Source organism: Urtica dioica, chromosome 12 (assembly GCF_054948205.1).
Source record: "Urtica dioica subsp. dioica isolate 48M chromosome 12, U.dioica_male_clone48M_v1_H2, whole genome shotgun sequence".
Lineage (NCBI taxonomy): Eukaryota > Viridiplantae > Streptophyta > Magnoliopsida > Rosales > Urticaceae > Urtica > Urtica dioica.
The window spans coordinates 9,491,117-9,515,933 of NC_142767.1; the positions used below are offsets into that span (position 1 = coordinate 9,491,117).

Consider the following 24,817-nt stretch of genomic DNA (forward strand, 5'->3'; position numbering starts at 1 on the left):
ATGACCATTGATGGGAACGTCACCGAGACTCCCAATGTGGTGAAATCCCCGAATATGACTAATGTGACCACGGCTCAAGTCTCCAACGCGGTGGGACAAACCTTGATGCCGGATACGGCCGAGAACGGCGCCGTGGGCCTTGTTTCAAGCGGTTATGTGGCGCGCATGCCCGCCACAACGTTACCGGTCAAGAAGCCCGAGAAGTTCACGAGGCTAAAGTTCAAGCGTTGGCAACAAAAGATGTTGTTCTACTTAACAACTATTGGTCTTGCGCGGTTCTTGACCGAAGAGCACCGACTCCTTGCGAGGAGGAAACCGATCCACAAGTGCTAATTGCATAGCGCGTGGAAAGATTTCAACTACTTGTGTCGAAATTATGTGATTAATAGTCTCAATGACTCGCTATACAATGTGTATACCTCCAAACGCTCCTCCAAAGAGCATTGGGAATCATTGGATCGGAAATATAAAGCTGAGGACGCGGGCTCTAAAAAGTATATTGTGGGCCGCTTCCTCAAGTTTCAAATTGTGGATTCGAAGACCATGGTGAGTCAAGTGCAAGAGCTGTAACTTATCATCCACGAGATTCATGCCGAAGGGATGACTATTAGGGAGTCATTCCAAGTTAACCCGTTTTCGCTTCTCATTTGAGGAAACCAACACCATAGGAAATCTTCTTCTTTTCCTCTCTCACTCCATAAATTCGAGTTTTTGTTTTTTCCTTTTGTAGTCCGGTGGTAGCCTCTGGGTAGAGTGATTCTAGTTCGCCGAAGTCGAGACGAGTGGTGTTAAGCTCGTCCTGAAAAACTTTCGCTTAAGCGATCAACCACCTTTGGCTCTGTGAAGCGGCAATCAGCGGTGATGGAGCAAAGGCTCTTGAAGCTTCAGTCAGATAATCTCAAATGGTAGCAAGATTATTTCCACCGGATTCTCAATCTGATGGGGCATCACCACAAGGAAATCTGGGATTGTACTCGAGACTCTCATCGCTTCTCCGCCGGAGCTAGAGCAGACTGTGATTTTGTGCGGCGGCGGGGATGTTTCCGCCATAAGTCGGATACTAGATCTTCTGGTTGGCGGTGGGGATGGGTTTGTCCTTGTCAGAGTTCACGACGGAGTTCATCAAATACCCAAATTTTGCGAAATCGTTTAACACCATTTGACAGTGGCAAAGTGGTGGAGGAGGGAGGCGATATTGTTGACAATGACACCGTTGACGTGGAGGAGAAAATCGTGGTTATCAGTGGAGGATCGGTTTATTTTTTTTTTTTTTGGGTTTTGTTGGTTGAATAATATAAATATAAGTTAAATTATTGAAAAGGTTGATTTGGGAATAATATCTCATTACCACATGAAATGGTTCATTCATATCCCATTTTACAAAGAATCAAATCAAGATCATTTTCATATAATGATTATTACACCATATTTATATGAACCAAAATAAAGCAATGATAACTTTCAAAAATCCATTCCATTCGATTCGTTAAAAAATAATCACCAACCAATGCCAATTTCTAGCAATATGGAAACATATATATAAACGTTTGTATAGAAATTCATTAAAATTCTATAAGATAAGGATAAAGTAGAAGATAAGGATAAAGTAAGTGATGATGATGTTTATATTAGAAATGCAACCATTATATAAATATGGGTGATGTAGTAGTATAAATCAAATCACACATCAATAGTACTGTATTAGCCGTTCATCACCACACTTCTCTCACCATCCAAATTTTTTTTTTTGCGGACCTGTTAAGGATACAAATATTGGACAGTACTCCATATTTGATTCTCTCTTATATTTTCTAAAATCTTACTATCAGAATATATAGTTTCATATCTCTCAGTATAATGTTGGAAGCAAGTACCCTAATAATTACCTGCGTAGCTCTCGTAGCCCTATCACTTAACCACATGATCATCAAGTGGTTTACCAAAAGATCTCATCCTCGGCTTCCACCGGGGCTGTCTGCGTGGCCAATAGTGGGAAGCATAGCGGCAATGTGGTGGAACAAGCCGGCCTACAGGTGGATCCACCGCGTGATGGACGACCTAAACACCGACATCGCTTGCATCCGACTCGGGAATTCGTATGTGGTCCCTGTGAGATGTCCCGAGTTGGCGAGGGAATTTCTGAAGAAGCACGATGCAGTTTTTGCTTCGCGACCATCAACTGTGACCACTCGGATCCAGAGCCATGGGTTCCTCAGCACGGCAGTTGTCCCGTCAGGACATCAGTGGAAGAAGATGAGGAGAGTTATCGTCTCGTCTGTCTTCAGCGCCTCTAACTTGAGGTGGTTGCTTCACAAGAGAAATCTCGAAGCTGATAACCTCGTTCGCTTCATTTATAACCAGTGCGGAGGTGATAACACTTTGTTTCAATATTAACTTAAAAAGTATGAATAAAAAAATATTAGATATTTTGCTTGGTTATCTATAGCACTGAAACACAGTTCTGAATGTATGTATAGGTACTGTCGGAAAAGTGGTTAATGTTAGAACCATTGTGCAACATTATACAGTCAACGTCATGAAAAGAATGGTATTTGACAAAAGACACTTTGGAGCAGTAAACAACAACGGGGGTCCCAGTTTTGAAGATGAAGAGCACGTCGAAGCTCTCTTCACGCTGCTTTTGTATACTTATGCCTTCAACATATCTGACTATCTTCCAATCCTGAAATGGCTCGACTTAGATGGCCATTCCAAAAAGGTCCGTGAAGCAATGGAAATTATAAAAAAAATCCAAGACCCGATTGTGAATGATAGGATTCGACAGTGGAGAGATGGAACGAGGACGAATCATGACGACCTTCTAGACATATTCGGTTCTCTGGCAGATTCGAAGGGAGACCCCCTTTTGTCGGATGATGAAGTTAGAGCACAAGTCTTGGTAAAAAATCTGTTTTCTATCATGCTATTAAATGATCACATAATCTATTCGAATTGGAAGGGCACCAAAATAGGACAGTCATTCTGGACATAGTCTCAATTATTAGATATCAAAGATTTTATTCCCTAGTTTAATAAACCATGTATCTCATAACCTCCATAAGTTTCATTTCTGCTTAATAGAGAGCGATAACGTAGGTGAATTAGTCATAAAAAAATTTGATTTTCCGCCAACATTTTTCATGCCAATAGGGTTTTCGTACCTAATTTCCCCTTGTTGTTATACATCTATTGTGTAGAACGTAAACCTTTAGTTGATTTATTAACACACTGGTCTCTCTACATCTTATAGGAAGTATTTATCGCGGTGATTGACAACCCATGTAACATCGCGGAGTGGGTATTGTCAGAGATGTTAAACCGGCCGGAGATTATGGAGAAGGCAGTTGAAGAACTCGACAGAGTTGTCGGAAGAGACAGACTTGTCCAGGAAGTGGACATTCCGCACCTCCCATATCTGACGGCATGCGCCAGAGAGGCCTTCCGGCTATACCCAGTGGCGCCCTTCAACCTGCCGCACACTTCAACAGCCGACTGCACCGTCGCCGGCTACTTCATCCCAAAAGGCAGCACTGTGTTGCTGAGCCGTCTTGGCCTTGGCCTCAACCCTAAAGTTTGGGACGACCCTTTGCGGTTTGATCCCAATCGCCACTTGTCGAAGGGAAATGGTGACCTGTCCGAGGAAGATCTCAGGTTCATATCCTTCTCCACTGGGAGAAGAGGGTGTCCTGGCTTCGACTTGGGCTGCAAAACTATTTTAATGCTTCTGGGGAGAATTCTCCATGGATTCACTTGGACAATACCCGATGGCTTGGACAAGATTGATATGGATCGAGCTGTGTCACTTTTCAAGGCCAAGCCCTTACATGCCCATGCAAAACCTCGCTTGAATGTATCTGTGTATACGGCTCTGAAGTAAACACACAAAACATAACGCCTCATGAAATTTCAAAAGAAAGAAGAGGGTTTCAAGAATAAACGGATATGCGACCAATGCTTAATAATATCTTTATTCATTTTTATATTGCTTGTTTTTTTGTCTGTACTATGAGCAGAGGTAGCTCGAGCTATTCAAAACCATTGAGTGAACGTTTAGTTGATTATAGACGATTAGCCACTGATTTATCCAAATAATTCCCGCCCATTAATTGTCAATGGGATGGAGTTATTAGGCAAAAAATTGTCAATTAGTTACTGTAAATAGAATTAGAAGCTAATTAATTAAACATTTGCTATTATGATGAAAACTTAAGGTTTAAATTATCTAAATTATCTAATATAATGTTACCGTACCATACTAGCCATATGAAACTAGGCAAGACATTGAGAGATATTACAAATTGACCATATAATTTAAACGCTTTTAATGTTTTCTAAAATTTCAATATATAAGTTGAAAAATACACTTTTAAAAATATAGTTAAAAGTCTACAAGCAAACCTTTTAAAAATAGAAACATGCAAAACCCTAGCCTTGACAAAACACTACACTTTATTGTATAAATATATAAGAATAATAAAAACGCCGTACATCTATCAACATGAAAAAGTCTAACTCTAACCTAAGTTTAACTTAAAAGAGAAATTGCTTCATTTACCACCAATTTCATAATATTTTCTCACTTTCCACCAAAAGACTAATTTGGCCCAAAATGTCACCATCTATGTCAACAATGTTGACATCTAATAGTGAAGAGGGCGAAAATAGATGTCAACACTGTTGACATTGTCAAGTTTGCCGCGCTCCTCTACAACTAGGAGCTGTCCCGTGAGCTCTTTGATGGACAAAGACTTGAGATCCACCAGTAATTCGATCGCCATGGCCATTTGTTAATATGCGCGCGGTACGCTTTGAAGGAATTTGAGCACCGCCTTGTGCTCGGTCACTGGATTTCCCAACACCTCGAGGTCGTTGACGATCGCTGTGAGTCGAATGGCGAAAGACTCCGCTCCCTCGCTGATGCAGGCGGAAGCTAAAGGCGAGGTGATAATTTCGATTGTTGATTCGGCACACAAATACCCAAACAAAACTATTCCAAGTCGTTGTTGATTCGTCGAACGAATGCCAAAACTCGGGCAACAAAATTCGAATTCAAAGAAAACACAGTAAGCATTAAATTCAAGAACGTACACATGATTTCATAACAGTCTAGTTATATCTAGGCTAGGAATGTATTACGGTAATTCAATCCAGAAACACTAACAACCTAATATTTCTCAAGCATCAAGTTGAAATTAAAAAAATAATGCACGGAGTCGTGAATCTCATACAAGAATTAAGCATAGAATTGAATTAAGAAAACCAATATAGAATGAAAATAAATGCTTCAATATATTAATAGGAATCCATAACCGTAAGACTCGCTACGCCATAGCCCTTAATGTGATTAGTTCATGGCGTCGAGGAGAATAGAAATAGAAGAAGAAAAAAAAAACTCAAAACCAAACAAACGAAAGACGTAATAATTATTATTAATAAAAACGGAGTTCAAGAGATTAAAGAAAGAAGAATAAAAATTGTAATTGTCGATGAAACCGTGTTGATGAAGACGACTATCCAATCTCTATCTCTATCGAGCACACAAATTGAAAGCGAAAGCAAAAGAGAAACTAAAATAAATGTAAACTTACGTTTCTAGGTTACAATAGCTCTATATATAATCTTTTCGAAGTCATCTGAGCTTTTTAATGAGATCCAATGGTCGAGATTTGCTAAAAAACGGGTCATAAACACTTCAGCCCCGAAGCCATCGCGCCGTGATGAATAACATGGATTAGGTCACTCTATGGCTTGTTTCCAGCATTGACGATTTCAAATATGCGCCGTTTTGACTTCCGATTACTTCATTTTGTCAAGAAGTGGTCATTTGAACCTGTAATTCATCAAAAACACACTAAAAACTATTAAAAATACCCAAGGACTCTCGCTAGTTTTAAATCGAGAAATATGAGTTTTACGCGTGATAAACGCACCTATCACTGATACTATTTGAATTTGTTTTTACGATGTGAATACTAAACTGAGAAATGATTCAATCTAGGCCCCTTCAAACTATGAAGGTAAAAATGTATGCGTAAAAAACTATCAAGGGTAAAAAGCTTCTTATATTGGTCCACACCTTTGGACGTCGAATTAGGGTTTCCAAACTCATTCCCGCGCATAAAGCATAAACGTAGAAGGTCCTGTGCGGACAATCTTAGCAAATCATGAAATTTTCCAAAAATACTGATGTCGATAGATTCAGTAGATGAAGACCAAAATGTCTCAACATATTACGGAGCATGTTGCAAGGCATTTTTCCAAGATAAATTTACCGACAGAAACAAGCTAATAACACATGTAACAACATATATCATCATTACGGATGGTATAATACAATTTATTTGTCCAATTAGGCTATATTTTTAACGATCTTGGAGTACAGATATATTGAGAACGAAATGGCAGACAAATGAAAAGAAAATAAAAAGAAAAAAGAATGACTTGCGTCAAAGTTTTGCGGAGACAAGGGTGGCCATGGCTATAGCCTTGTCTTTGAGAATATACTTCTGAACTTTGCCAGTGGAAGTCCTTGGCAAATCCTGGAAAACGACAGTACTGGGAGCCATGTAGTGAGGCAAACGGCCCTTAACGAATCCAATAATCTCCTCCTCAGTCGCAGCCAAACCCGCCTTGAGCTTCACAAAGGCACACGGAATCTCCCCCAAGAAGTCATCGGGCCTTGCCACCACCGCGGCCTCGAACACCGCGGGGTGTTCATACAGTACCGCCTCGACTTTGATGGAGCTCACACTCTCTCCCCCGGTGATGATGACGTCCTTGATCCGGTCCTTGAGCTCCAAGTAACCATCCGGGTGCTTCACCGCCACGTCACCGGTCCGGTACCACCCTCCCCGGAAGACTTCCCTTGTCCTCTCAATGTCCTTTAGGTACCCGCTCATCACAGTGTTCCCTCTGAACATCACTTCCCCGACTTCCTTTCCGTCCCCCGTCACGCTCTCCATCGTCTCTGGGTTCTTGACGTCCGCCTCCATCCTAACAGTGTTGAGAGGAGAAAATCAACAAGATGTACATACTACAAATTAAGTGTTTGAATATTCTACACACTACACAACTTTAGAACACTGCTAAACAAAAGGGTTTTCGAAGTCGCCCATAAAGCGACGCCCCACTATGAAAATCCAACGCGGCGTCAGGTGGGCCGTCGCTTTAGAAAAAGCTGACTCGCAACATCAAGAGCATCGCCCAATAATGCGGTTGCGTGTGAGAAATCTTTATATACACTGCGTCGCTTTTGAGCGTCGCAAAAACCCCATTTGTAGTAGTGAAATTCTCTCTTAATATACGATTTCTCTCTCATCTCTTTTTCCTTCTATTTTGTCTTAATCCAAACTACAAACGAATATCTTCAAGTTCCAAACACAACCATTATCTTATAAGCGAACAATTAGGGGATGGAGTTTATCAACTCATTAATTGCCATTTGATTTTTAGATGACACGTAATAGTATTTAACATACCCGATGCAGGGTACGCCCTGGCGAGACCTAAGCCGGGCCTGCGCCAACGGATCCAGAGAGTCCCACTCAGGGTTCTGGAGGCAGATGGTAGCAGCGCCATAAACCTCAGTCATGCCATAGCAGTGGACGACGTGGAAGCCCAAGTCCCGCATCCCGAGCAGCACCGTCGGGGGAGGCGGGGCACCCCCTGTCAAGACCGAGACCACCGCGCCAAGCGGAGGACCCCTCTCAGCCTCGGAGGCGTTGACAAGGGCGGTGAGGACTGCGGGGGCTCCGCCCATGTGAGTCACTCCGTGCCTGCGGATGGCAGCGAAGACGGCTCCGGCTGTGACGTCTCGGGGGATGATGTTGGTGCCGCCGAGAGCCGCGATGGCCCACGGCAGGCACCACCCGTTGCAGTGAGACATGGGGACCAGCCAGAGGTACACCGGCATAGAACGCATGTCGTTGTGGAGGAGGATGTTGAGAGAGTTGAGATACGCGCCTCTGTGGCTGTACGTCACTCCTTTCGGGCTCGACGTCGTTCCCGAAGTGTAGCTCACCGATATCGGATCCAGTTCGTCACCTGGTCTCAGCACCTCAAAATCACCACTACCTCTCGATATCAGCTCCTCGTACTCGACCAACCCCCTAATCAAAGATCATTTTCAACACACTCAAAAATAATATTAAAGACGTAGTATTATATCAAACAGAAAGAGACGAGAATAATTAATCACTCGTATTCCTCCGATGTGTCTTCGTCTTCAATGAGGATGAGGAGAGGGAGGTTATTGGATGAGGCGTGGCCGGACAAGATATCGAGCGCGGCGCGGGCAACGGGCAGGAAGTTGCGATCGACGAAGAGCAGTTTTGCAGCAGTCTGTTGGAGCTTTTCGGAGAGCATGTCGGCTCCAAACTGGGTGCTGAGAATGCACAAAACCGCTCCAGCAATCGGGACTCCGAAATGGGCTTCGTACGTTGCTGGTACGTTCGGAGCGAAAACACCAACCTGCATGCGTTCATTTTCTCATTTCAAGGACCATGAATGACTAACTTGATTATTAATTAGTTGGATATTATTTACCACATCGCCACGTGAGATACCCAGTTGGGAGAGAGCGGATGCGAGGCGTTTGCATCGTTGAAGGGTCTGAGACCATCTGTACTGCACTTTTCCGTACACAATCGAAACTTTGTCGCCGTACACAACCCCAGCCCGCTCCAGGAAGCTGATCGGACTGAGAGGAGTGTAGTTCGCTGAGCACTTCATCGAACCCTCCATTGATAAACAAAGACCAATATCAGACTATCTTTACACCTTCACTATATATGTTAAGTACACAGCACTGCATTAAGATAGATCCGTTGATATATATATATATATATATATATATATAGAGAGAGACGATTCTCATATAACAAAATGAAATGTACGAACTATATATAGCGATTTATGATACGATATCTGAAACGATTAGAGAAAGTAATCCTACCTATTTTGGGTGCGAGGAAGCGAGTGACTAGGGGATTTTGAAAATCATAGAATACTTGTACATTATTGATGAGTCTTAATGACTCTTTACTTGATTTAAACTCAAATACATCACCCATATTTATATAAGTGGTGAATTCCTAAATAAACATTAACGATTCTATCATCAATAACTCTACAGTTATCTTCAAGAAATTATATTTTATCCTTATCTTGTATAATTAAACTCAATGACTACATCCATTCAACCTATGTAAAATTGGATTCTAAAAATTAGGCTATTATTTTTACTCCAATAAAAAGTTTGGGTAATATACTTAGAAATCAATTTTAACAATTCAACACCTCCTTAAACTTGATTATTTGCTACTCCATGTAAAGTTCTTAATGTGACAAATTCTTCGCGCATGAGAAACATGATGGAGATATCAGCCAATAATTGAAATATCGTTACCGATACAGTACCGGACTCATATTTTATGAGTATACCAGGATATACCAAAAGTTTTTTTGGGAAATAAAAGCTTGAGTAATGCTTAAAATCAATTTAACAATTCAACACCCTCGTTAAATTTGATTTTTTTACTCCATGTAAGGCTTTTAATGTGACAAAATCTTCGCGCATGAGATGCTTTGTGGAGATATCATCCAAGGAATGAAATACTGTACCGATATAGTACCGAGACTCAAATTTTATGGGTATATCGAGATATACAAAGTGTTTTCCAGGGTTTACCCTTGAGTTTATCGATGAGTTTACATTAACGAAGGGATAAACCGGCGAATTCTGTATTTACCGAGGGATTTTTATTGAGCAAATAAATAGGAACGGGTATATATATATATATATATATATATATATATATATATAATTAATAACACTAGTACAATTGATAGCATCAGGTGCGACAAAAGTCGCACCTGAAAGCACCAATGTCGCACCTGAAAGTATCATCAGGTGCGACTTTAGGTGCGACAAAGTCGCATCTGAAAGTGCGCACCTGATGATTTTAGGTGCGGCTAGTCGCACCTGAAAGTCATCACTATCAGGTGCGACAAGTCGCACCAAACGTCGCACCTAAATATCCCTCAAAATAAGAAATTAAAGCATGAATTATAGTATAGAGTATCAGATGCGACTAGTCGCATCTGATAGTAATTCCCCGCGAAACATTTGGCGGGTGTTAGTACAATCAGATGCGACTAGTCGCATCTGATACTCTTCCCGCGAAAGTATCAGATGCGGCTAGTCGCATCTGATTGTCTGTAGTTATGTTTTTTTAAAATGCTGATTCTAATAGAATCAGCCTATTAAATATATAAAAATTATAATTTAAAAAATTAATTAAATAATTTTTTTGTTAAATTAAATAAATAATTTGAATAATATTAATTAGAATAAGTATATAAATAATAATATTAAATTCATAAAATTTGATAATTTACATTCAATAAATTAAAAAAATTACAATTTATTCTTTTTGTTTCCCTTTTTCATTCAAAGTCTGCCAATTCTGGAATGCACGGCCTCCTCTTCCGCCAGATCTTGCTCGTGCGCCTTGGCGGCCTGATGCGCCGCCGCTCGAACGATGTCGCTAAAATTCTACCGAACCTGGCGTCTGATCAGCATTTGGCATGGAAGCGGATGGCGGCGTCTGAACATTCGGCATTGAAGCGGATGCCGGCGTCTGAACATTCGGCATTGAAGCTGATGGCGGCGTCGTCCCAGGGTGCATCATCGCGGGGGATGTCTGCATGGGAGACGGATGCTGCTGTGTGTAGGCAAAGAACTGTCGCTGAAACGCCTCCATCTGAGCTTGTTGTGCGGCCAACGCTGCTTGTAGCTCGCTAATCACTGGATCTGGAACGCGCGTCGATGAAGAACCTGAGGACGAGCTGTCGTCCTGAGCCTGAGCCAAGAGATACGAGGATCTCGGGATCGAGGGACCTATCCCAACATACCAATCTCGACGTTGCCCGAGAACAGTATCCATCGCGTACTGCTCCGCCTGGTCTATGTCAAACATTTGGCCTGACTCCGCTGCTTGTCGCTGCATATCCTCGACTTGAGTCATAATTCGCGCCTTCAAACATATGTTAAAAAAATTATTAAGATTATCGAAACTTGATTATTAAGTAATTAACACAAGTAACTTACAAATGCTTGTTGCGCCCAAGCTGTCGTCCAATTGCCTTGATCATCTTGATGTTTTTTCTCCCACGTGTTTAACGCCGAGGCCAAAGTCCCATCTTCCATACTCTGCAGTTCTTATGAAAATATGAGTAATGTATTTATTGCAAAAAAAAGATTACAAAATTAGAATAAACTTACGTTCAAATGTCGATGAGCCAAAAAAGAAATCGACCCTTGTGTGTGTTGGAATCGATCTAGGGTTTAAGAAAATAATTAACGCTTCGGTAAGCGGCGGAATTTTAAAAATTTTCTTTTACAAGTAAAACAGTTTTTACTAACCTAGACAAGTGCAAGTACATGTAATTAAAAACCAATATGAACTAGAAGTTTACTAACCTTTCTTGAAGCTTGAACTTTGAAGAAGCTTGTGGAAAGTTTGCAACGCTCGTCTCCCCTCGCAGCACGTCTCTCTTTCTTTCCTCGGCACCTCGAGCAACCACGAAAGTTTCTATCACTAAATCACTCGAAAAGAAGGAATCAGTGAGTGGGCACTTTTAAACGCCACGACTTAAGAACGAGTCTCAAAGTCGCAGAGCTAAAGACTAGGTCGAGTGAGGACCTAGGTGCCAAGACAAGAAAAATCGAAAATAGAAACTAGAAAGAGAGAGAAGAGGGGCGGCCAACAATGTCTAGAGAGAGAGAGTCTCTCAATCTCTAACTTATGTTGAATGAATGGAATGAAGGGAATGAGGCCTCTATGTTGTCAATGGTGCCCACAAGAAGAGTTGTAGTCTTTATTTTGAACATTTGATGTAATAAAGTCTCATGAAGACTCTTGCTTGTAATTGCCTATTCATTCATTAATAAAGTTGAAACGTTCATTCAATCTTCCTTGTCTGAAGCTTTATGATAAAACCATAGTCTTTTAGTCCATAAACAAACTTAACAACTTACGAAGAGACAAATGTAGATTTGCATGAACAAACTCTTTGTAGTTTGCTTAAAACGATATATTCGCAATCTTAGGGTCAAAGGACTATTGACCTCAGTATGATTGTTAGAAGAATCTATGATGTCTGGTTATGAGGCATTGAGAGTTTGGGACTCTATAGTTCTTCTAGGTATCTTCCGAAGATACTGAATTGACCAGTGCACTTCTAGAGACAAGATAAGAACAAACCATTTAACCTCTTATGTCTCGAAGTCACTATGTATGAATTGCATCATGCTTACCTTAATCCTGAAATGAGACATGCCATTTCACACCTTAGTATTCTCATTTGAGAAAGTCAAAGTTCGGACTCACTATGTGATTCCGAACAAGGCCTATTGGTGAAGTACTAAGTTGTGAGTCTGTCATGAGTAACTTTGTGAAGTTCTCATAGATATGGAATTCATGTACAAGATTGCTGAAATGCAATGTATGTCACCTCATGCTTTGTTCCTTGGAGTGTGAATAAATGAACTGGCCAGTGTCCAAATTGAGTCCTGACTCTTTTGGATGAAACAATGTGACTTGTTAGCTCCTCGTCAATACATTGTTTCTAACTTATTCACAAGCGACAAAGGAGTTGAGGAAATAACAGCTAGAAGGGTAAAATGGTAATTTAGTAAATCCCGACTAGCTGATGACATTCATGAAGGGTAAACATAGATAATATTCAGTGGATCCGCTCATCATAATTAGGTCGAATTCTTGAGTAGAAAATAAATTCATTTGAACCGAGAGATTTTCAGTGTCAGCTCTTTAGTGGAGTCAGTTGGCATTAAGCTAAACTTGGAAAAGGTTTGTGAACTTTTGAGTCCAAGTGTTTAGCTAAAGCTTTGTTCATTTGGGTCCATGAGGTCACTGTCACGAATCACATCGATAGGAATAGTTAAACTGGAAGCTAAGCCAAAACAAGAACGAAAATAGTTAAAAGGGTATTTTTGTCTTTTGAGACAAAGGATGAAATGAATGTCAATAAATTTTTTGACAAGGTCATTTTGTGACATGTTTCACTCGGCCATGACTTGATCATTGGGCCTTGTGAATTAATTTCATTTCATAAGAATTTTATTGAAAATTCTTAATGGGCCTTTTTCATGTTCTCATGAATAAATGAAGAAGCTTCTAGAAGCTCCCTCTAGAGACATGTTGGGCGCCCAACATACCTAAGGAAAGAGAGTTTATTTTGTGCATAAATGTATTTAGATACTTGCCAAAAGAAAAAGAGGAAACAAATTTCCCACACAAGCATGGGGAATTTCGGCCAAGAGACTAATAGGCAAGCCAAGGAACAAAAAAGGAAACAAATCCTAGCCTTCTAGAAGGCTGCCTTGGGCGCCTAAGAGGAATGGGAAATAAGGGTTATTTTGCTCATGAATATGTGATATTCTATAGAAGAGGAAACTACCTTATTGAAGGTGAGACCTCTCCTATAAATAGGAGCCTCATTTCCTCACAATTCATTCATCCAAGTTTAAGAGATTTGAGAGACTCTCTCTCTAGAACTTGGCCGAAGTCCTCTTCTCTCTCTCTCTAGTTTATTTTCGATTATTTCTTGTCTTGGCACCTAGGTCCTCACTCGACCTAGTCTTTAGCTCTGCGACTTTGAGACTCGTTCTTAAGTCGTAGTGTTTAAAAGTGCCCACTCACTGATTCCTTCTTTTCGAGTGATTTAGTGATAGAAACTTTCGTGGTTGCTCGAGGTGCCGAGGAAAGAAAAGAGAGATGTGCTGCGAGGGGAGACGAACGTTGCCAACCTTCCAAAGGCTCATCAACGTTCAAGCTTCAAGAAAGGTTAGTAACTTTTATAGCTCATATTAGTTTTTATTTACATGCATATGCTCTTGTCTAGGTTAGTAAAAACTAGTTTTACTTAAAAAGAAAATTTTTAAAATTCCGCCGCTTAACGAAGCGTTAAACTTTTTCTTAAACCCTAGATCGATTCCAACAAATGGTATCAGAGCTATGGTCAAAGAGATGCATGTACATGTTTTTAATATTATGAGCTTGAAAATCGTTTTCGAAAGTTTACTAATTTTGTGACAAGTTAGAATTGTAATCTTAGATTTTTTTTAATTTATTGCTCATGCCTTTAAATTAAAAACCATGTTGTTTTTCTATGATTTTGGGATGTTTTTAAAACACATTAGAATCAGTTCTAAAAGTTTTTAATTTTTTATATTGAAAAACGTGTTTTAAAGGTTTGAGATTTTTCGAGTAAATTTTGTGACTAGTTTTATTTTCTTGCTAGTTTCGTTTATTTACTTGAAATCGTTTTATGCATGTTGTTATTTCTTTTATTCTATGTTATTACCCTGCTAATAAAACACAAATAAAAGCTTTAAACAACATCTTAAAACGTTCCGTTACACTAGATTCTTTTTCGCACCTAAAAGGACGAAGCTTTAATTTATTTCTTTTTCTTCGAGCTGGAATGTAAACCCGCATTAAAAGCGGCATAACTCTCTGCTCAGAAATCGAAATTTAATGATTCTTGAATCAAATTAAAGCTCTGTCTGTCCTCTGTCCAATGCCACCAGTTTCGGCTCAAAAGGACATCGGAGCCGCCAGATATGGCGATTTTACTCCGAGGTGCGCGGCTGTCTGAAACTCCAGTTTTTTAGAAATCCGGATTTTCAAACCCCACTACCATGAGTTATAGAACTCTAATGAGAAAACTTTCTTGAGCAAAAATGTTTTTCATATGATTATAAACATGATGTGTAAAGATTAAAAGTTTTGATTTTTGAAAGATTAATTGAAATTGAATTTTTACAAAACTAGTTTGAATTTTGAAAAACCGTTTTCACTTTCAAACTTGAAAATATTTTGTCATCCAAATCAAATAAGTTTTCAAAATGTTTTCAAAACTATATCTATATCACATATGTTCAAAATCTATATGCTCTTGAAATTTTGAGTGGGAGGTCTCTTTGTAGACAAAGCCGAAAAATAAAAAGATGTGTAATCTCAAACTTTCAAGTGTTCGAGTGAGTTGAAGTTCACACTTCCCTCACGCACTTTCCCGAAATAGAAAATAGGAAAAGATCGAGTATGTCCCTTGTGCCTTTATGCACTAATACTGCTCTGAACATGTCGATCTAGGATTCTCTTCTAGTTGTCCGCTCTGTCGCTCTCTAACTAGGAAATTTGTTTCCGAACTTAAAAGAGTCGATGAACCATCTCCAAAAACTAAGTGGGAGGGTTATACTTGTTGTTTGTAACCCACGATCCCCAACACTAATGAAAAGTGCAAGTGTCGCCGGACTAAGAGTCACCCTCGTGGCCCTCTCTTAAATGAGAGTACTCAAGGGCGCTTTGCTCTGATCATTGCTCAATGAGCTACGTTCGAGAGTGAGACGATGATGACAAGACCTCCCCTCGGCGGATTGTTTTTCAAAGTCAATCTTTTGGACTAAGTGGTTGGTTACACACTTAGACTCAATCCCTAGTAATCCTCCCTCGAGGCCCTGCGAAAGGATGTGAGTGATCAAACCAATTTACAAGGTGGCTAGTCAAAATTGATGTATTGACATCTTGGCTATGCATTAATGATGAGTCATTTACTTATGAAAGGAGACTCGTTGCGGCCTTCCCTCGAAGGAGTAAAGTGTCATTTCATTCATAACACCTTTGGATTTTACAAAAGTCTTAATGAAACTTAAATCCTAAACCAAAGACTAATCATAAACTTGTTTCAACTTACATAGGCAATATGTCTCTCAACCATCTCTCTATCTTTCTTTCCTCGATCAAACTCGAAAACGAAAACTACGTAGAATCGAAACGTAACCTCGACATAATACCTACCGTTAACAAGCACAAATGGGTACTCACCACCCCGTGTCCTCCTCTGACGAATGATGATTCAACTCAAGAGGACAATGACGCCTTAGCGGCCTGGCTTCGATCCGATGAGATTGTGAGGTGCTATATGATGGCATCTATGAACAATATGCTGAAAGATCAACATCGTGACATCGAGACTGCCGCTGACATGCTCTACAATCTCCTTGAGATGTTTGGAGGGCAAAGGCGTCAAACAAGGCAACAAGCAGTCCGACAGTTTATGAACTGTCGCATGAAGGCTAGGACTCCTGTTGGAGACTTTATGATATTGATCATTAGTCATCTGAGTAAAATGGAAATTCTAGGATCTGAGATTGATGGGAAGAATGTCATAGATGTGATCTTAGAAACTCTCCCTGCAACTCTTGATACCTCCATGATGAACTACTCCATTAACAAGCTAGAGTACACTGTTACCAAGCTTATGGAGGAACTTCACACTGTTGTAGGTCTCACTAAGAGAAAGAGGAATCAAGGAGAGGCACATGCTACTGAGCAAAAAGCCTCCGCCTCTGAAACTGTGAAGAGACCTTACAAGGCCGACAAAAGGAACTGTCCCGCCCATCTCAAAGCAAAGGAACATAGTATTGTACTAGTTACCGAAGCATGCTTAGTAGCTGATAATGTATCAACGTGGATTCTTGACTCCGCTGCTACTAACCATATTTGCTGTTCTTTGAATGGTTTCAAGAAAACCAAAAGCTTAGAGGAAGGCGAGTTCTGTTTCAAATGGGGTGATGGGAGCCTGGTGTCTGCAAAGGCTGTGGGATCTGTGACGCTGTCTTTTGAAGACCGCACTTTAAACTTGAATAATGTATATTTTGTTCCTACCTTTGGGAAGAACTTAATATCCGTTGCTCGTCTTCGTGAGCAAGATTATTGTTTAAAGTTCATTAAGAATGGAATTCGTATTTCGTTTCCTGATAATTCTTTTGTCACTGACGCATGTATGAAAAATGCTCTTTTCTACATCTATCCCACTCAACCTTCTCTTTTAGACACCGAAATAGATAATGATCTAATTAGGGAGCCAAAGAGGATCAAACTTTCTGAATCCTCCGATCTAACAAAATCAACACATCTATGGCACTTAAGACTTGGTCATATCAGTCTAGAAAGGATTAAGAGACTTGTGAGGGATGGTCCACTCCAAGCCTCTGCAATAGGTTCACTGCCTACTTGTGAATCCTGCATAGAAGGAAAAATGACTAAGCGACCTTTCTCTGATAAAGGTCGAAGAGCCACTGAGTTGCTGGAACTAATACATTCTGATGTATGTGGTCCGCTCAGCCAACAGGCGCGTGGAGGATACGAATACTTCGTTACCTTCACTGATGATTACTCACGATATGGGTTTGTCTATTTGCTCAAACACAAATCCGAGACCTTTAACGTATTTAAGGTCTTTAGGGCTTTAGTGGAAAAGCAAACTGGCAAAGTGATCAAAACCCTTCGATCTGATCGAGGTGGTGAGTATATGTCTGGAGAGTTCGACGACTTTCTTAAAGAAGAAGGTATTGCTTCTCAGCTTACCGCACCTGGCACACCTCAACAAAACGGAGTGTCAGAGAGAAGAAACCGAACTCTTATGGAGATGGTTAGATCGATGATGAGTTACTCATCACTCCCGCTTTCCTTTTGGGGATATGCCCTCGAAACAGCCACTTACATTCTGAACCAAGTTCCGTCTAAAACGGTTCCTGGTACTCCTTATGAAAGATGGACTGGCCGTAAAGTAAGTTTGGGCCACATCCGAATTTGGGGTTGCCCTGCACATGTGCTAAGGCAAAAGACTAGCAAGTTGGCTAGTAGGTCAGAATTGTGCCTGTTTGTAGGATATCCAAAGGAAACCAAAGGTTTCATTTTCTATAGTCCCGAGGACGATAAGACTTTCGTTAGCACGAATGCTCGTTTCCTTGAGGAGGACTTTATGAAGGATGCGAAACCTAGAAGCAAAATTGTGCTTGAAGAAAAGTTGGGTGAGGAAGCTTCTACCTCATCTGTAAGAACTGTTCTTACCCCAACTGAAACACAACCTAACTCATCAGAATCTCGTCAAGTAGTACTTAGACGTAGTGGGAGGGCTACTCAAAAGCCTGACAGGTACATGTCTTATGGAGACTCTCTTGTAGCCGTCTCCGACATGGATGACCCTGTTTCCTATAGCCAAGCGATGGCTTGTTCTGAATCAAACCTTTGGCTTGACGCCATGAAAGTTGAAATGCACTCGATGTATGTCAACAAAGTCTGGAAACTTGTAGACCTTCCTGAAGGGATTAAACCCGTAGGGTGTAAGTGGATATACAAGAAGAAAAAGGGTCCTGATGGGAACGTCGAGACGTTCAAAGCACGACTTGTGGCAAAGGGTTATACCCAACAAGAAGGGATTGACTATGAAGAAACCTTCTCGCCAGTCGCGATGCTTAAATCCATCCGCATACTCCTATCCATAGCTGCAGCTCTCGACTATGAGATCTGGCAAATGGATGTCAAGACAGCCTTTCTGAATGGCAATCTTGACGAGCGCATTTACATGGCTCAACCAGACGGTTTCGTGGATAAAGGTCAAGAGACCAAGGTTTGTGAGTTGCTTAAATCCATTTATGGACTAAAGCAAGCATCTAGGTCATGGAATATTAGATTCGATGAAACTGTAAAGAGCTTCGGCTTTGAACAGTCAATAGATGAGCCTTGTGTTTACAAGTTAATACACGAAGGCAAAGTTGTGTTTCTGGTACTATATGTCGATGATATACTGCTCATTGGTAATGACGTGGGTAAGTTATCTGAGGTTAAGGTCTGGCTAGCAAAGCAATTCGATATGAAGGATCTAGGAGAAGCCGCGTACATTCTGGGAATCCAAATCTTTCGAGATAGGAAAAACCGGACCCTGTCGCTCTCTCAAGCATCTTATATTGATAAGGTGATGGATCGCTTCTCGATGCAAGACTGCAAGAGGGGTCAAACACCCTTTAGGCATGGAGTTTCACTCTCTAAGGACCAGTCTCCCAAGACTGCACAAGAGATTGAAGACATGAGGAAAATTCCTTACGCCTCTGCCGTAGGAAGCCTCATGTATGCTATGCTTTGCACCCGACCTGATATATGTTTCGCCGTTGGCGTAGTTAGTCGTTTCCAATCCAACCCTGGACCCGAGCACTGGATTGTTGTTAAGCATGTTCTTAAGTATCTTCGAAGAACTAGGAACTTGATGCTTACATACTCAGGTACTGACCTGACTATGACGGGATATACCGACTCCGATTTTCAAGCGGATAAGGATTCCAGGAAATCCACTTCGGGATCTGTGTTCATCCTTAATGGTGGAGCTGTCGTGTGGAGGAGTATTAAGCAATCTTGCATTGCTGACTCCACAATGGAGGCAGAATATGTGGCTGCTTGTGAAGCATCCAAAGAGGCTGTATGGCTTAGAAAGTTCCTTAAGTATTTGGAAGTTGTTCCAAACGTCGACGAGCCCATGACCCTTTATTGTGATAATAGTGGGGCTGTCGCTAACTCAAAGGAACCTAGAAGCCATAAGCGCTCTAAGCATATTGAGAGGAAATACCATTTGATTCGAGAGATCGTGCAGCGCAGAGACGTGGAAGTGAAGAAGATCTCAACGGTGGACAACCTCGCAGATCCATTCACCAAGGCCCTAGCGAACAAGGTCTTCGACCAACATCGTGAGGGATTAGGCATGAAGGACTACACACACCTTCTTTGAGTCAAGTGGGAGTTTGTTGTCAATGGTGCCCACAAGAAGAGTTGTAGTCTTTATTTTGAACATTTGATGTAATAAAGTCTCATGAAGACTCTTGCTTGTAATTGCCTATTCATTCATTAATAAAGTTGAAACGTTCATTCAATCTTCCTTGTCTGAAGCTTTATGATAAAACCATAGTCTTTTAGTCCATAAACAAACTTAACAACTTACGAAGAGACAAATGTAGATTTGCATGAACAAACTCTTTGTAGTTTGCTTAAAACGATATATTCGCAATCTTAGGGTCAAAGGACTATTGACCTCAGTATGATTGTTAGAAGAATCTATGATGTCTGGTTATGAGGCATTGAGAGTTTGGGACTCTATAGTTCTTCTAGGTATCTTCCGAAGATACTGAATTGACCAGTGCACTTCTAGAGACAAGATAAGAACAAACCATTTAACCTCTTATGTCTCGAAGTCACTATGTATGAATTGCATCATGCTTACCTTAATCCTGAAATGAGACATGCCATTTCACACCTTAGTATTCTCATTTGAGAAAGTCAAAGTTCGGACTCACTATGTGATTCCGAACAAGGCCTATTGGTGAAGTACTAAGTTGTGAGTCTGTCATGAGTAACTTTGTGAAGTTCTCATAGATATGGAATTCATGTACAAGATTGCTGAAATGCAATGTATGTCACCTCATGCTTTGTTCCTTGGAGTGTGAATAAATGAACTGGCCAGTGTCCAAATTGAGTCCTGACTCTTTTGGATGAAACAATGTGACTTGTTAGCTCCTCGTCAATACATTGTTTCTAACTTATTCACAAGCGACAAAGGAGTTGAGGAAATAACAGCTAGAAGGGTAAAATGGTAATTTAGTAAATCCCGACTAGCTGATGACATTCATGAAGGGTAAACATAGATAATATTCAGTGGATCCGCTCATCATAATTAGGTCGAATTCTTGAGTAGAAAATAAATTCATTTGAACCGAGAGATTTTCAGTGTCAGCTCTTTAGTGGAGTCAGTTGGCATTAAGCTAAACTTGGAAAAGGTTTGTGAACTTTTGAGTCCAAGTGTTTAGCTAAAGCTTTGTTCATTTGGGTCCATGAGGTCACTGTCACGAATCACATCGATAGGAATAGTTAAACTGGAAGCTAAGCCAAAACAAGAACGAAAATAGTTAAAAGGGTATTTTTGTCTTTTGAGACAAAGGATGAAATGAATGTCAATAAATTTTTTGACAAGGTCATTTTGTGACATGTTTCACTCGGCCATGACTTGATCATTGGGCCTTGTGAATTAATTTCATTTCATAAGAATTTTATTGAAAATTCTTAATGGGCCTTTTTCATGTTCTCATGAATAAATGAAGAAGCTTCTAGAAGCTCCCTCTAGAGACATGTTGGGCGCCCAACATACCTAAGGAAAGAGAGTTTATTTTGTGCATAAATGTATTTAGATACTTGCCAAAAGAAAAAGAGGAAACAAATTTCCCACACAAGCATGGGGAATTTCGGCCAAGAGACTAATAGGCAAGCCAAGGAACAAAAAAGGAAACAAATCCTAGCCTTCTAGAAGGCTGCCTTGGGCGCCTAAGAGGAATGGGAAATAAGGGTTATTTTGCTCATGAATATGTGATATTCTATAGAAGAGGAAACTACCTTATTGAAGGTGAGACCTCTCCTATAAATAGGAGCCTCATTTCCTCACAATTCATTCATCCAAGTTTAAGAGATTTGAGAGACTCTCTCTCTAGAACTTGGCCGAAGTCCTCTTCTCTCTCTCTCTAGTTTATTTTCGATTATTTCTTGTCTTGGCACCTAGGTCCTCACTCGACCTAGTCTTTAGCTCTGCGACTTTGAGACTCGTTCTTAAGTCGTAGTGTTTAAAAGTGCCCACTCACTGATTCCTTCTTTTCGAGTGATTTAGTGATAGAAACTTTCGTGGTTGCTCGAGGTGCCGAGGAAAGAAAAGAGAGATGTGCTGCGAGGGGAGACGAACGTTGCCAACCTTCCAAAGGCTCATCAACGTTCAAGCTTCAAGAAAGGTTAGTAACTTTTATAGCTCATATTAGTTTTTATTTACATGCATATGCTCTTGTCTAGGTTAGTAAAAACTAGTTTTACTTAAAAAGAAAATTTTTAAAATTCCGCCGCTTAACGAAGCGTTAAACTTTTTCTTAAACCCTAGATCGATTCCAACACTCTATTTATAGAGGAGGTTTTACCTTCAATAAGGTAGTTTCCTCTTTCATTAAATATCACATATTCATGAGCAAATATTGCTCTCCTTCCCTTAGAGTCACTCGGCCAAATAGGCTTCTAGAAGCCCTTGGATTTGTTTCCCTTTTTGTTCCATTCCTTGCTTGGCACTCTCTTGGCCGAATTCCCTCTTACCCAACATAGGAAATTCATTTCCTCTTTTTCTTTTGGCATGTATCTTGATACATTAATGCACAAAATTGGTCTCTCTTCTCTTGGGTTTGGGCGTGTAAGACTTTCTAGAAGCCTTCTAGATTTTTCTTCATTTGTTCATAACAACATAAGAAAAGCCCATTAAGAATTTTCAATAAAATTCTTCTGAAATGAAATTAATTCACAAGGTCCAATGATCAAGTCATGGCCGAGTGAAACATGTCATAAAATGACCTTGTCAAAAATTTATTGACATTCATTTCATCCTTTGTCTCAAAAGACAAAAATACCCTTTTAACTATTTTCGTTCTTGTTTTGGCTTAGCTTCCAGTTTAACTATTCCTATCGATGTGATTCGTGACAGTGACCTCATGGACCCAAATGAACAAAGCTTGAGCTAAACACTTGGACTCAAAAGTTCACAAACCTTTTCCAAGTTTAGCTTAATGCCAACTGACTCCACTAAAGAGCTGACACTGAAAATCTCTCGGTTCAAATGAATTTATTTTCTACTCAAGAATTCGACCTAATTATGATGAGCGGATCCACTGAATATTATCTATGTTTACCCTTCATGAATGTCATCAGCTAGTCGGGATTTACTAAATTACCATTTTACCCTTCTAGCTGTTATTTCCTCAACTCCTTTGTCGCTTGTGAATAAGTTAGAAACAATGTATTGACGAGGAGCTAACAAGTCACATTGTTTCATCCAAAAGAGTCAGGACTCAATTTGGACACTGGCCAGTTCATTTATTCACACTCCAAGGAACAAAGCATGAGGTGACATACATTGCATTTCAGCAATCTTGTACATGAATTCCATATCTATGAGAACTTCACAAAGTTACTCATGACAGACTCACAACTTAGTACTTCACCAATAGGCCTTGTTCGGAATCACATAGTGAGTCCGAACTTTGACTTTCTCAAATGAGAATACTAAGGTGTGAAATGGCATGTCTCATTTCAGGATTAAGGTAAGCATGATGCAATTCATACATAGTGACTTCGAGACATAAGAGGTTAAATGGTTTGTTCTTATATTGTCTCTAGAAGTGCACTGGTCAATTCAGTAGCTTCGGAAGATACCTAGAAGAACTATAGAGTCCCCAACTCTCAATGCCTCATAACCAGACATCATAGATTCTTCTAACAATCATACTGAGGTCAATAGTCCTTTGACCCTAAGATTGCGAATATATCGTTTTAAGCAAACTACGAAGAGTTTGTTCATGCAAATCTACATTTGTCTCTTCGTAAGTTGTTTAGTTTGTTTATGGACTAAAAGACTATGGTTTTATCATAAAGCTTCAGACAAGGAAGATTGAATGAACGTTTCAACTTTATTAATGAATGATTAGGCAATTACAAGCAAGAGTCTTCATGAGACTTTATTACATCAAATGTTCAAAATAAAGATTACAACTCTTCTTGTGGGCACCATTGACAACAAACTCCCACTTGACTCAAAGAAGATGTGTGTAGTCTTTCATGCCTAATCTCTCACGATGTTGGTCGAAGACCTTGTTCGCTAGGGCCTTGGTGAATGGATCTGCTAGGTTGTCCACCGTTGAGATCTTCTTCACTTCCACGTCTCCGCGCTGAACGATCTCTCGAATCAAATGGTATTTCCTCTCAATATGCTTAGAGCGCTTATGGCTTCTAGGTTCCTTTGAGTTAGCGACAGCCCCACTATTATCACAATAAAGGGTCATGGGCTCGTCGATGTTTGGAACAATTTCCAAATACTTAAGGAACTTTCTAAGCCATACAGCCTCTTTGGATGCTTCACAAGCAGCCACATATTCTGCTTCCATTGTGGAGTCAGCAATGCAAGATTGCTTAATACTTCTCCACACAACAGCTCCACCATTAAGGATGAACACAGATCCTGATGTGGATTTCCTGGAATCCTTATCCGCTTGAAAATCGGAATCGGTATATCCCGTCATAGTCAGGTCAGTACCTGAGTATGTAAGCATCAAGTTCCTAGTTCTTCGAAGATACTTGAGAACATGCTTAACAGCAATCCAGTGCTCGGGTCCAGGGTTGGATTGGAAACGGCTAACTACGCCAACGGCGAAACATATATCAGGTCTAGTGCAAAGCATAGCATACATGAGGCTTCCTACGGCAGAGGCGTAAGGAATCTTCCTCATGTCTTCAATCTCTTGTGCAGTCTTGGGAGACTGGTCCTTAGAGAGTGAAACTCCATGCCTAAAGGGTGTTTGACCCCTCTTGCAGTCTTGCATCGAGAAGCGATCCATCACCTTATCAATATAAGATGCTTGAGAGAGCGACAGGGTCCGGTTTTTCCTATCTCGAAAGATTTGGATTCCCAGAATGTACGCGGCTTCTCCTAGATCTTTCATATCGAATTTCTTTGCTAGCCAGACCTTAACCTCAGATAACTTACCCACGTCATTACCAATGAGTAGTATATCATCGACATATAGTACCAGAAACACAACTTTGCCTTCGTGTATTAACTTGTAAACACAAGGCTCATCTATTGACTGTTCAAAGCCGAAGCTCTTTACAGTTTCATCTAATATTCCATGACCTAGATGCTTGCTTTAGTCCATAAATGGATTTAAGCAACTCACAAACCTTGGTCTCTTGACCTTTATCCACGAAACCGTCTGGTTGAGCCATGTAAATGCGCTCGTCAAGATTGCCATTCAGAAAGGCTGTCTTGACATCCATTTGCCAGATCTCATAGTCGAGAGCTGCAGCTATGGATAGGAGTATGCGGATGG

The 24,817-nt window shown here is 40.4% G+C and overlaps 2 protein-coding genes across 2 annotated transcripts; one reads left to right on the plus strand and one right to left on the minus strand.

Annotated features, from left to right (window-relative positions):
- On the plus strand, window positions 1–3,877 carry LOC149378987 (tryptophan N-monooxygenase CYP79A68-like). The gene is made up of 9 exons (XM_089603924.1): window positions 1–275; window positions 390–546; window positions 847–905; window positions 958–1,089; window positions 1,167–1,254; window positions 1,322–1,359; window positions 1,854–2,368; window positions 2,478–2,899; window positions 3,251–3,877. Exons 1-9 carry the CDS (start codon window positions 1–3, stop codon window positions 3,875–3,877), a joined length of 2,313 nt encoding a protein of 770 aa, XP_089460050.1.
- Window positions 3,878–6,446: 2,569 nt separating this feature from the next.
- On the minus strand, window positions 6,447–8,742 carry LOC149378988 (butanoate--CoA ligase AAE1-like). The gene is made up of 4 exons (XM_089603721.1): window positions 8,545–8,742; window positions 8,198–8,469; window positions 7,479–8,108; window positions 6,447–6,993 (listed from the first exon to the last, which is right to left on the minus strand). The coding sequence occupies exons 1-4, from the start codon at window positions 8,740–8,742 to the stop codon at window positions 6,447–6,449; spliced, it is 1,647 nt and encodes a 548-aa protein (XP_089459847.1).
- Window positions 8,743–24,817: the final 16,075 nt, after the last annotated feature.